Genomic DNA, 13,997 nt, shown 5'->3' with positions numbered 1-13,997 from the left:
TACCAAAAGGCATTTTTATTGATTAATGTATTATTATATGTGCATTTTAGCATCATAATCATATCAATATTATAACAGCATATTATTGCAAATAATAAACAATACGCTGGGCACGTCTTTATCTTTTTTTATGTAACATAAATGAATCATAACGTATTCATCATCAAATTCAGTGTCTGAAAACAAGTTGTTTCATTTTTAAAAATATCTATGCACGGCTGTGAGAAATTTTATTATATATTTTATTATTATATATGATGACATTTCTTTGGTAAATGGACATAAAAAATCAACGGCTTGAAAGATTTGGTTATAATTCGTTTAAATTTGCCAATACTAAAATCGTAATATTTTAGCTCTGGCGCATTAGCCATTCAGAAATATCACTTACGACATTCTTGATAACAATGTATCATTTTTGACGTTTTTCCGTTCAACTTACTTTTATAATCATTTGCGGAAATAATACTACATAAATAGCGAAAATAAAGTATCATAATTAACAATCAAGAACACATTATGTTTAAATTAAAACAACGATGTTCCGTTTATTCCGCAGAACTGTTTGCAATATATCAAGCTCTGGAATGAACTATTAAGAAGAAAATGTCTGATCAACAAATAGTAATCTTGTCGGATTCAAAATTTGCGTTGTCTGCTTAAGATAATTCGCATAAGCATATACAGTAAAACCTCCTTTAACCGAAACCTTTTTAACCGAAACCTCGTTTAACCGAAACGGCTGAGTTTCAATAATTTCGTCAATAAAAAGTAAATTTTTATCGCAAAACGTAAACAATTCCATTAATTTCACTCACCGATTGATGCCTATGTGTGTTGGGAAATCAAAAAAACCAAGAGCTCTAAAAGATATTTCCGAAAAAGCACTTCCAGCTTTTTATAAAGGCCAAAAAAGCTCATGGATGTCGACACTTTATTTTCAGAATGGTTCTAACATGAATTCGTCCCAAGTGTAAAATCCTTTTTAAAATCAAAAAAAACCTTTCCATCAAAGCATTGTTGCCTGTTGACAATGCGATAACTCACCCTCAAAATCTACAAAATGGTGAGAATTGTTAGACTTTTGCCACGGAATGTCACGAGCTTAATTCAGCCGTTAGACCAGTAGTCGTTAGTAATAGAGACATTCAACAGACATTATAGAGGAGCATTCTTAAGATATCTGTTATTACAGAAGATAAATGAATCCAAAAGTGTTAATTCTCAAATCTTTAACAATGAAACATGTTGTTTATTGGTCTACTGAGTCGTGGGCCAAGATCAAATCTTCAAATGCTGGAAAAAATTTTTGATGGGATTTTGATTGACGATCCTGAAGAAGAAAATGGTAAAGAAACGACAGAAAAAATTAACCCTTTAATAAAAAATTTTGCCGGGATGTGACGAAATTAACCAAGAAGAGTTACGTGAGTGGTTAGCAGCCCATGAGTCAGAAAGTGAATTCATCGACCAGAACATCATTGATATGGTTCTTCATCCACACAACCTGAGCGTATCAGACGACGAAGATGACGACCCAACAGACAACAGGCAGCACGAGACCGCCGACTCGCGCTGCCTTCAATGATTTTCAATGCCGTAGAGGTAAGAACTTTATACAGTAGGCCTAATTAGTTAAGGACACGACTAGGTTCTTAATTTTTGTCGTCTTTGCATAAAGTTTTGTCTTTTCAGATTGCTTTACTTTTCGTCGAACAATCGAATGAGGCAAACTCATGACGTTCTGCAAATGAAAGATGAAGAGATATAGCTGCAAAACATCGTTGTCAAAAGAAGATTTCTTTAAAAAAGCATGTTAAACTTGTTCATTTTCCTTAATTTTATTACTTTATTCTGTATTTACTTATTAGAAAACATTACAAAATCACCTCAAAGTATTTTTTAATACTAATACTTTGACCAAGAATACTATAAAAAACAATTTTATTTTTAACCGAAATTCTTGTTATCCGCAACGGCCTCCCCCCCCCCCAAATATTTCGGTTAATGGAGGTTTTACTGTATACAAAAACAGTTTTATCGTTAAGTTAAGTTATTTAAAAGAAATAACTCAGCCTCTTTCGTTTGGGTAAAGGGACATGCTGGTATCCAAACACCAAAGCAGATTATTTTACTAAAGAAGCAACTTCAAAAGGATTAGTTGGCTTAATAGAAGTGATTTAGTTTCGCTGCGTAAACAAGAATTAAAAAAAGCTGGGAAATTTAATGGAATGCTTTTTGTAACAGAAGTAACAAACTTTATACAAAAATTCACCCTGTTTTACCTACTGCGCCTTTTGCTGCAAGAAGTCATCTCAATAGAAGAGTATATTCAATGTTTGTTAGATGCCTTGTTAATCATGCTTCTGTGAAAGCCTATCTTCATAGGTTTAATTGTAGGTGAAACAGAACTCTGCGATTGTAATGGTAACAACGACAATATCAACCATTGGATATTTGGGTGCAAATATAATGATGCTGCTATTGAGTATCTATTAGAAAATCTGATAAAAGAACAAATATCTCTTCCTCAGAGTCAATCTTCTATTTTATATATCTCTCGTCGTAATATTAAGCTTAACCAATTTTTTTTTGGATTTAAACATCCCCAAAAAAAAGGACTAAAAGAAAAGCTTGGGATGGAATGTGTAATGTGAATGTATAAATCTAGCTTTGTTCCCTCTGTCTATCCTTATGTTATATATTTACCTCCTAGCCGTTGCCTGTCTTATGTTGTAATAAAGTCGCTATGAAAGGCACCTTAGAAAAGTATCCCTATATTATTATGTAATCCCTTGTTGCTACTAAATATTCACTTTCAAGTTGGTTATTGTCCTGAATTTAACGAATGAAAGTATGGTTTCTGGTCAATCTACTGATTCTTGTGATTCTGATGTTTACAATATATTTTTAATTTCCCTCTAGGCGAAGTAAGTACTATTTTGTTAACAAATGCAATAGGTCAATAAATCATTAGCCAATTCAAGTAGTCAAAAACATTATCGTGGGTAAATGGATCAAGTTATCCAAAGGCATTAATTCAATAAAAAAAGTATCATAATTATTATAATATAAATAAAACATTCAAAAACATTTTTTCACAAAATTGATTGTGACAAAACGGTGATAATTGTTTTAGTACTGTTTTAATTTTGTAGTTAGTGTTTTAATTATTTACTCCAGTCAATCTGTTAACAAATCATCGATTTCACGTAAAAATCTTATACAGCTTTTTGAAGATTCTAAAGGATAGCTGATCACAAATCCTTGAGCTTTTTGAAGATTCTAAAGGTATAGCTAATGACAAATCCTTGAAGGGGTACAGCTGATTTTGCTTTGTACAATCATAAAAAGTATAATAACCATTTTTTGCCTATATAAAGGTTCTTATACATTTTAGAGAAAAATGTTTCAAATAAAAGTTGTAGATTTTAAAAGTTTTTGAATTTTGAGTTTCAAAATTTAAATACATACATAATTATACGAAGACGGTTGCGTTTCGATTTAATTTGAGTCTCTTACCACTCCCTAACCCGTGTTTCTGGGTCTACCCGTCATCAGAGAGAGTTTGTAAGAAGACTCAAACTAAATCTAAACGCACCGACTACTCTGGCAATTATAGGCAAAATAATTACCAGAGTATGCTACTAGAGTACACATTTAACTACATACACAATTGACCGAGATAATTTATGAATGTTAATAACTTTATTTTTTTAATAATTACCTGAAATATAACTTGGCAATTATGTAAATTAATGAGTTATTGAAGTGAGCTAAATCTCCAAATTCCAAAAGAATGAATATCCATGATTGTTAAACAATCAAACATAAAAGCTCTGCAGGATACCAAACAAACCTGCCAATATTACCAAAAACGAAATGGAGCAATTCATAGGAACTGTAATATTTATGTCATTGGTGAAATCACCGTTATCGAGACTTTACTGGAATGCAACTGTAGGTCAACCACAAGTATATGAATCTATGACCTGCAATAGATGGGAGATTATAAAAAAACACCCTAAAAGTAACTCCGTTTCTGTTGGTAATCCAGGCCATAAGTAACTGTTCAAAATTCGACCTCTATTAGACAAGATTTTTACTGGTTCCCAAGGAGGAACATCTATCTAGCTGTTGATGTGATGTGACCTCAAACAATAATATCCGGCAAAACCTCATAAGTGGGGATACAAAAATCAAGTACTTAGTGGTGTATCAGGTTTTAGTTATGACTTTGATATTTTTGCTGGTCAACAAAGCAATACTTTTCCAAATGAAGTGCCACTAGACCGCCAGAGACAGTGCCGAAGAACGTTAATCATAAAATATTTTTCGATAACTGGTTTAATAGTCCAAAATTACAGATTTATCTTACAAAATGGATTGTTGCCTTACGTACGATTCGATTAAACCATGCTTCAAATTCAGGAATTCCATCCGAACTAAATAAAAACATCTAAGATCAAGAAAATGGTATAAATGAATTTTTTTTACATGTTGGATCTATGTGTTGTGAATGCATGTATACTCTGACGTAGAAAAAATGAACAAAATTCCTCTATGTCATTATATGACATAGAGGAATTTTGGAAACGGCTTGTTTGAGATTCAAACAAGCCGTTTATGAACATTTTTGTAAATCTGGGAAGTCACTACCAAGAGAGAGAGGTCGTCCAGTAGGGAAAAATGGGACTCCAACGTCTAGTCATCAAGGAACTCCAATGTCTAGTCGTCAAGGAACTTCACCTGTGTTGCAACCCCAACACAAACAAAAAAAAAACAAGAAAAACTCCTGCGAGACATCAAGAAATGCCGTTAAATTATGTGCGTACGGACAACGTTGGACACATGCCAGAATGGCAAAAATATCGCCAACAGTGTCAAATATGTACAAAAAAAAACTAACACCAAATGTATAAAGTGTAAAGTATTTTTATGTTATAATGAAAAAAGGAATGTCTTCATCTGAATCACAATTTCATATCTAATGTATTTTTAAAAAATCTTCCAGTTTGTAGTTATTGCATATCTGGGTTTATAATAAAACTTCTATATAGAGGACTAAACAGTTATTTTAAATGTACTAATGCCTTAATAAAAATCACAATACATAAAAATATTTTTTATTTCATGTTTGCAATAATTCATGCATCAAACGATTTGATTGAAATTATTATATTATAATTTTCTAATTAGCTTTTTAATATTTTGGTACATTGTATAATAAACCGTGTTAATTTCAACTACATTTAACCTCACAGTAAAGCAAAGAAATCATCCACAGTACACCCGATGTAGACGAGTCTCGCATCCACCAAAACTTCAAATCGGTCTATATAGAAATATCCCGGAAGGTTGAAGGGAAATTGATACTGATTATAACTAAATTAGAATATTATATACAATCTAAAAAGGGATGATGCGTACAAGCTGATTATCATAGAAATTGTAAGGAGCTCCATAATTTACATCATATTACGTAATTACTATTTTAATGGAAATAAGCCACAATTGAAGTTTAAAATAAATTAATTACCGTTTCAATTACCATTTCGGAAATCGTTCTTAAAATAAAAACATTAATAAATTAAAGAAATTTTGATTTTTGTTCCTTGATGAAAGTTCTTCTAATAATTTAATTTTATCTGTCTTATTTATATTGACAATTCAGACATATATTATACATTTGAAAGTACGACTTTAAAATGATATTGCCAATATTGCTGAGTGGCGTTCCTGGGACGACTTTATTGTAAGATAGTTCATTCGATTACATGAAATCAACTTTAACTTGAGAATATCCGTCAGAAAAGATCATAACATGTAATTCGTCTTTAAAAAGACAAACACATGCCATGATGACATTAAAATTCTCCTGTTAGTGATTCTTTAGCAAATGATGAGGAAAAGACAGGAAAAAAAACCTCATAATACTATCCCGACATGGTAAGTATTTGGTCTTACATTTAGTTTACTCTCAATAAACACCAAATTCTGATTTTATATGTAGGTTATTTAAAAAACATTAATGATGACACAATTGGTCTCATTTAGCATAATTAGAGCAGCTTCTTTGATTTTTCTCTTTTAACCATTTGTTTCTTTTAGAAATATATTTGAATCGTTCCATTGAAACCTATGTTGATTTTCCCATGCGTGTTTAAATATTTGAGATCTATCAAATTCTCTTTTGATATTTTTAATATTGATGTACACTGCTCATCATTAAAAAGAGACCACCTAGAATTTTATAAGAATTTTTCAATAATTTTAAGTTTATGCAATTACTCCATTGTAAATAAACTCCCACAATGCAGAAACACTTTTAAACACCGTTGGGTGCTGACAGGTCATTTAAGGATAATAAATTCGCAAAATTGATATTAGTTTTACAACTTCGGATAATGCACGTGACGTTTGTTCGTTGTTTTTCTTGGAATATGGCTGTATTGTTTTTCAAAAATCTTTCATTAGTGTAAAGTGGCTCAAAAAGTGAACTTGTGCAATTTTTAAATTTAAAACTATGGCCGAGAGATTTGCTAGATCTGTTCAAATTGTTACTTTGATTGATAATGGAAAAAGTCAAAGAGAAGTGGCCAGATAGCTTGGAGTCAGTCGTTCTCCTAGAGACTGGATCTCACGAACGACGACCAGGATCAGGCGCGAGAAGAATCCCGACGGCCAGAGTAAGACCGTTATTTACAACACACTTCTTTGCAAAATCGGTTTTTTACTGCTAGAGCAATCCAAAACCGTTTTCGAAATGCTCGCGGGTTGACATTAAGCACTTCTGCAGTGAGGAGGTTAAGGAAATTTGGTTTAAGGGCTAGCTGCCCAGCAACGGGACCTTTGTTAACAGGCACATCGACAACGCCGACTTGAGTTTGCTAGAGACCACGAGCATTGGACGATAGAAGATTGGAAAAATGATTTGTTTAGTGATGAATCCAGGATGGTTCTTTATGGCTCAGACGGTCGCATCAAAACGTACGGAAGACGTGGGGAACGATATGCTGCTTGTGCTCGACGAGCACGTGTTGCTTTTGGAGGATCTGTAACGTTTTGGCAAGCATTTCATTCGAAGGCCGTACTGGATCTTATGTTTATTAAAAATTTGCATTAAAATCAGTCTGGGAAAAGTTTTTTGTTTGACATTTGTTATTTAAGAAATGGTTGCATACGGCTCTAGAACATATTCTTAAACATTAGACAAACTTTTAATGACAATCAATGTCTTGTAGGGTTCTTAGAAATTAAAAAATGCCAAAAATTTCTAGCTTCTTTTTAATGACGCGCAGTGTATTTTGATATTGATGTTCACTTATTCGAACATTTAATGGCCTTGATGTTTCACCTAAATAAAACTGATCGCATTCACAAGGTATTTTATAAAATACCATATCAAATTGTCGGTTTTTAGTCCATTTTTCAAAATCAAGAATTTGGAAACATGCCGTCCCACAAAATACAGCATCAATAAACATGAAATATAGTATCGGAATGACATTTCTTAATGTTTCTGTCATATTCGTGTTTATTGAGATTCAGGTGCTTTGTACTATGAGACGACAGGTTTATAAATTCTTGATTTTTAAAAATGGACTAAAAATCGACATTTTGAAGCTCTATAACGCAATCAATAGAAATAATTGATTTCTGAGTATTGAGACACTGAGAACTTTTGAACATCATGACCAAAGCTACCTCTCTTCAAAGTTTCAGTCAATTTAACTTAAGCACACTGTATCATTAAAGTTCGATTGTATAGAAAATTGTTTTATTCATGCCTGTGATATTTATTAAAATCACTTTAAATTGATCTTGCGCTAATAAAGTTGCTTCTGGTTCAAAACGTGTCTATAGAAATATTATTTTCAGTGACTAATTAATATTATACTGTGTATTATTCACTCGAAAGCTTTCAAATAGCAGTATAAATCAATGTGGAGGTATGTGGAAGATACCAAAGGCACTAGATAGACCATGTTTTTACCTTGTTTAGGCTTTTACCTCCTCAACGGAAAGTGCTCCATTTTTTTGTGAAGGCAGGGAGGTGTGGTAAATGTCAGGGTAATACGCATTTGGTGATTTTAGTGGTGGAGTGCTAGAAAGTTGGGGTTCAGAAGGTGGCGTATTGTGATGAGGAGCGCACAAGAGGAATTTTTGGTAAGCCAAACAAGCCAAGGGGAGGTACTTCAAGGTATTACCAATCATACTAGGAACGGCTCTTAATTAGAGTTTTTGCCTTGCAGTAGTTAGTTGGGATATTTTGTGGGGATTGATTATACTCATCAGGAAGTTCGTTTCCAGTGTTATGAACAAGTTTTGCTGAAGGGAATGGAACTTTTCTTTTAGGAACCCTAGTGAGTATTTGCCTTCGGCGATTGCAAGGAGTTTTAAGTATTTATTTGGCTCGGTTGTTTAAGCCAGCTATAGTGTGAAGGACATACCTCCTGCTGAGGGTTAGGATTATGTCCTTCTTCTCTTCTTCAGATGCAAATCCACTAATGGATGTTAGCGATCACATTTTCCATTAATTCTCTATTTCTTGCAATATGTATCAGATATTGTATGTCGTTAATCCCTGTTCATTGCCTTATGTTTCGGAGCCAGGACATTTTCTTGCGTCCCATTCCTCTCTGGCCTTCAATTTTACCCTCGATTATAAGTTGGAGGAACTGGTATTTTTCATTTCGCATGATGTGACCTAGATACGCCGTTTTCCTTTTCTTGATGGTTTCGAAAAGTTGGCGTTCTTGGTTTATTCTTGTCCATGGTATTTTTAGGATACGGCGATAGAGCCATATTTCGAAAGCTTCTAATCTGTTTATATCCCTCGTTTTGAGTGTCCAGCCCTCTACGCCATATAGCAGCACTGACCACACGTAGCATTTAGTAAACCTTAGTCTCAGTTGAAGATCGAACTCTGAACAAGTCAGTACCTTCTTGAATTTTACGAAAGCTTGTCGAGCTTGCTCAATGCGACATTTTACTTCCCTGTCCGATGCCCAGTCTTCAAAAAGCCACGATCCCAGGTATTTAAATTTACTCACTCTTTCAATGGACTTAGTATTCAGTGTTATGGTGGAGTTTTCAAGTGCATCCAAGTTTCTGGAGATGATGATAAATTTGGTTTTTTTGGTATTAATCTCTAATCCCGTTCGCTTACTGTATTCTCCGATTATAGTGACAAGTTGTTGAAGATCGACTATGTTGTCACAAATTAAGACATCATCATCAGCATATCGTATGTTGTTGATCAATACTCCATTCACTTTGATTCCCATCTTTGCATCCTCCAAAGACTCTTGAAATATGGCTTCCGAATAAATGTTAAATAAAAGAGGGGAAAGCACACATCCCTGTCGAACGCCCCTTCTTATATGTATGGGTTTGGATACAGAATTGTCTATTTTTAACTGTGCCGTTTGATGCCAGTACAAGTTTTCAATGCATCTTATGTCTTTTTGGCCTATATCAACTTTCTTGAGGACCTGCATCAACTTGTGGTGTTGGACACGATCAAACGCTTTTTGGTAATCCAAAAAGCATAGGAACACATCCTTCTTCTGATCGTATCAATTTTGGACCAGAACCTGTGTTGCTACTATTGCTTCTCGTGTTCCTAAACCTTCCCTAAACCCGAACTGGGAGTCACTGATGTCCCATTCACATTTTTTGTGATAAAAATATTATGTCCTTAATAGATGTTATGTTCGCTACTTGGTGGATGAGTACCAAAGGCACTTACAGACTATTTCACGTCACATACTGTGGACATAGGGACTAACCACATTTTCTGACTTTTTTTATGGAGTGTTTTAAGGACATTTAGTACATATAAATCTTATAGACCCTTTTTACTTTGCAAATTACTTTCGGGCCACTTCTTTTTATTTTATTCATTAAACTATACTTACAAATATTAGGAAGCAGATTCGCATATTACCTGTAACAAAGAAAAAGTCGTTTAGTTTTAAAATAAATTACGTATGGTGTCGACATGCTCAAGAAAACATGTAAACGAAATGTTTTACTGAACGAAGTTAACAGTGCAGGAAAGTGTAACGTTATAATATTTAGTACGAGAAGCTAACCATTACTTTAATAACTGACTTACAAGTTCACTTAGGTATCTTTATTCTTAAATTACAATTCATAATCGGAGGACTAATTATGTCACACACTGTCAATATCGTAGAAAGGGTTAAAATTTTCGACAATATCTTGCGTAATATTGCTGGTAAACATACGAGGTGTGTACAAAAAGTATCCGATCTTTATTCGTAACTTCGCGGCACATTTCTTAAAAATAAATCTAAATTAACTCCTTAAACATTTACATAAATCAAGACTTTTTACACTTTGTCAGTCAAAATATCTGGCTGTATTACGTATAAAGCTACAAAGTTGCATAGATAATTGGGAGAATAATTTAACAATTAGATACATAAATGTCGCCCAGCCTGCTGAATTGTGATTGGTCAAATGGCAACAGTAATTGCAGCCAATCATAATTCAGGAGTCTGTTGCTCATTTTCTGTATTATCGTTGGTCGAAAGGCACCTGAGCTGCAGCCAATGATAATACTAAAAATTGGGCATTGGTCGTCGTGCAGGTCTAATCGTAAAAAGTCCAAAACGACGGTTACAGATTGACCTACTTTTTTTGGCATAAAATAAGTGCACGACGGCCAGGACATCAGACCGAGTCAGGATATGTCCGCTGGTCCAGCCTTCTTGGCAAGCTAGATCCTCTGATTGATTCAGTTCTCAAAGCTTCTGTTTTATTTCCACAGCTTTCACCTTTAAACCCAGAACCTAACGTTCTCAGCTTTAACATCGGTTTGTTTTCAAACCAACAGCGGCCATTTTTGAGGAATTTATCTCTGCTTTTCGACTTAGTCGAATTTGCTAATATTTTCCTCAAAAGCGTCGCAAAGTGTCATCGATTTAATCTGTGCTTTTGGACTTAGTCCAAAATCTGATTATCTCGGTAGTCTTACAAGTCGTGTAAGAAATTTTCTCTTTCAGGATTCTGCTAAGTCTCTACTTCACGGGACTTAGCCACCGGACGGTGCTTATATCCTTAAAGAATTGAGATTTAATAAAGACTCCTATATTGCGTTTTATTTTCTCTTCCAGGTACACTGCAAAATAACTTGTAAGTTGATTCACCTTTGATTTTTGGTATTTACATTATTTTTCAGGTACATTGTTAAAACGTATATTTCAAACTTTAACTTTGACATTTTTAATAAAACTTATAAATTGTGTTTTATTCCTCTCTCTTTCGGGTACACTGTAAAAACTTGTAAATTATTTCCATCTTTGATTTTGGGTATTTACACTATTTTTCAGGTACACTGTTAAAACTTGACATTTATTTTGACTTTGACATTTGCCATTTTATTCATTTACAGGTATTAAAATAAACTTGCAATATTTATGCCTATTTTACACTATATAAAATAACTTGTAATTTCTCCCACAGGTCTCAGCGACTTAAGATAAAGATATTTCGAATTTTGTCTATAACTATTCTAATTGTGTACTTCTTTTACTTTTTATTGTTGATTCGCCCGAATGGCACTATAACAAACATCCCTATCTTTATCCCAAGTCCCTAGCTCAACTCCTTCACACTTCAGGAATGTTTGACAAGTGACATTTTTCCTATTTACTAATTTGTATTTTGCTTATATTTTGATTATTAGTTATAAATAATATATTTTCCCTTTCAGATTCTTAAGTTAAGAATAATTAACATAATTATCTTCCCGATTCCCGGATCAGGAGATAATTATTAATTTCTTTCAGATTCTTAGCATAAGTTCTAACATAATATCTGTTTTCTAACAATTTAATTACTATTATTATTATCTCAATAAACATTATTTATTGTGTTATTTTATTAAAAAGGTATTTAATCCTAGCTAAGTGTCCATAGCCCGTGTCTATGGCCACTGAACGAGAACCCTACCCTCTTAGGTCCCAGAAAGCGATGGATAGAGCGTGTAACGAGCCTTCTCTCTCTCTCCTGAGGAAGCTGAGAGTTCCTTAAGTTACCGACATAAATAATATTTCTAGAATTACTGCAAGACGGAAAACCAAACGTGGTAGAGAGGAACAGAAATCACTCAGATGTCAAACAGGACTCAAGAGCTCAAAGCCTGCTGTATATGGAGCAAATTCATTTGTACCTAAATAGCAATCACCCAAAATTATATTTTGGAACTGTCAAGGGTTTTGCCAGTCTGAACCAATTTGTTACAGATTATAATATTTCGAAGAAAATGAAAAAGACAGAAAAGATTTTATTTCACGTTCAAAGCGTCTATGTATCTATTGATACGTATTTCGCTTTAATAAAGCTCATCAGAATAGTTATTCATAGCCGTTCTTAACGTGAAAAATAAAATTCTCTGTCTTATTAAACTATCCTAGTCCTACCCTGTCCTATTCGAAACTATCTTACCGATTTTTATAATATTTCGGTTTTATGTCTTACTAAAACAATGCTCCTTAAGAGAAGAGTTCCGTCAGAGATGGTGTAGGGCTCAAATATATCGGAGTATCGTTCAAGTAATGACGTGGTTTTAAATATATATATATATATATATATATATATATATATATATATATATATATATATATATATATATATATATATATATATATATATATATATATATAAAGGTTCTTGAACTCCTAAGTGGAGCATAGAGCTTCAGTGAAAACGCGCCATCGGGTTCTATTTTGCGCTAAGGCCTTTACCTCATTCCAAGACTTTCCTTGGCCTCTTATCTCGTCCATGATGGATCTTCTCCAAGTTTGTACTGGGCGACCTCTTTTTCTTTTCCCTTGGGGATTACACTCTAGGGCAGTCTTTGCGATACTGCAACTATTTTTTCGGAGTGTGTGACCGATCCAACCCCACTTTCTGGACTTAATTTCATTTTGTACCCTCTTTTGTTCGGTCAGGTGTAGCAGATCGTCGTTTCTGATGGTGTTAGGCCAGAATATACGAACAATTCTTCGTAGACATTTGTTACCAAAGACCTGCAGTTTGTCTGTGAGGGTGTTTGTCACTTTCCAGGTTTCACATCCGTAGAGTAGAACAGACATGACATTTGATCGGAATATTCGGATCTTTGTCCTTGTAGTATACTCGCCAGATCTCCAAACAGGGTTGAGCGTGCTGAAAGCTTGTTGAGCTTTTCGTATCCTCATACGAATATCGTCTTCTGTACCTCCGTTTTCTGTTATGACACTTCCAAGATACGTAAAGTTTTCCACATTTTCAATCTGCATATTGTCGATAGTAAATAGCGTGTTGTTCCTTGCATTTATTCTCATGGACTTGGTTTTACTAATATTGATTTTCAAACCTATTTTATTGGCTTCAGTGGAAAGTGTTTCCAATTGGTAAGCCAGATCTTGGAACCTTTGACCTAATAGACAGATATCGTCCGCGTATTCTAGATCGCTTAGGCGTGTGGTTAACGTCCATTGTATCCCTCTTGTGTCGGAGTCTAGTTTGGAGAGAACATAGTCTATAGCTATGTTAAAAAGAAACGGAGAAAGCACGCATCCCTGTCTAACTCCAGTAAGTACGTTGAATTCGTCACTGTTGATCCCATTGTGTGTCACGCTGCATTTTGCATCAGTATATAGTGACTTTATAATATAAAGGTTTTTAAATATAAAGGGGTGCCATATTATTTGACTTTATGAACACAAATTCTATATGTTTAAGATGCACAATTTACTCACATTCGCAAAGCTAGAAATAGTGTAATTGACTTAATAGCATTTATCTCGAATAGTTTAATACATATTAATCAAGATTCATGTGCAATGAACCATAACAGTCTTTCTGACCACTTTAGTATAGTGGTAACTTGTGTTTCCGACTTTTTTCGAGAAAGTTTACAAAAAGCAGTTCTGATACATAAAAAACCTTACAATTAATCTAGAGTCTTTAGATTAATC

At 33.9% G+C, this 13,997-nt stretch overlaps 2 protein-coding genes across 9 annotated transcripts in view; one reads left to right on the top strand and one right to left on the bottom strand.

The window, feature by feature from the left end:
• Window positions 1-13,997, bottom strand: part of east (enhanced adult sensory threshold) — a 158,957-nt gene that overhangs the window by 64,604 nt on the left and 80,356 nt on the right. For 3 of the 8 annotated variants that reach the window (XM_072527387.1, XM_072527385.1, XM_072527386.1), the window contains exon 2: window positions 9,924-9,952. The exons of the other annotated variants lie outside the window; for them this stretch is intronic. The gene's annotated coding sequence lies outside the window, so the exon portion shown is untranslated. The remainder of the gene's footprint in view (window positions 1-9,923; window positions 9,953-13,997) is intronic. 8 annotated transcript variants of the gene reach the window in all.
• Window positions 6,576-13,997, top strand: part of LOC140436120 (uncharacterized) — a 36,745-nt gene continuing 29,323 nt past the window's right edge. Inside the window, exon 1 of the mRNA XM_072524827.1 lies at window positions 6,576-6,689. Within this exon, the coding sequence (XP_072380928.1) occupies window positions 6,576-6,689 (114 nt within the window). The remainder of the gene's footprint in view (window positions 6,690-13,997) is intronic.

This window comes from Diabrotica undecimpunctata, chromosome 3, assembly GCF_040954645.1.
Source record: "Diabrotica undecimpunctata isolate CICGRU chromosome 3, icDiaUnde3, whole genome shotgun sequence".
NCBI classification, from domain to species: Eukaryota; Metazoa; Arthropoda; class Insecta; order Coleoptera; family Chrysomelidae; genus Diabrotica; species Diabrotica undecimpunctata.
The sequence above is the reverse complement of the archived record's forward strand: the minus strand, read 5'-3'. Positions and strand labels throughout refer to the sequence as shown.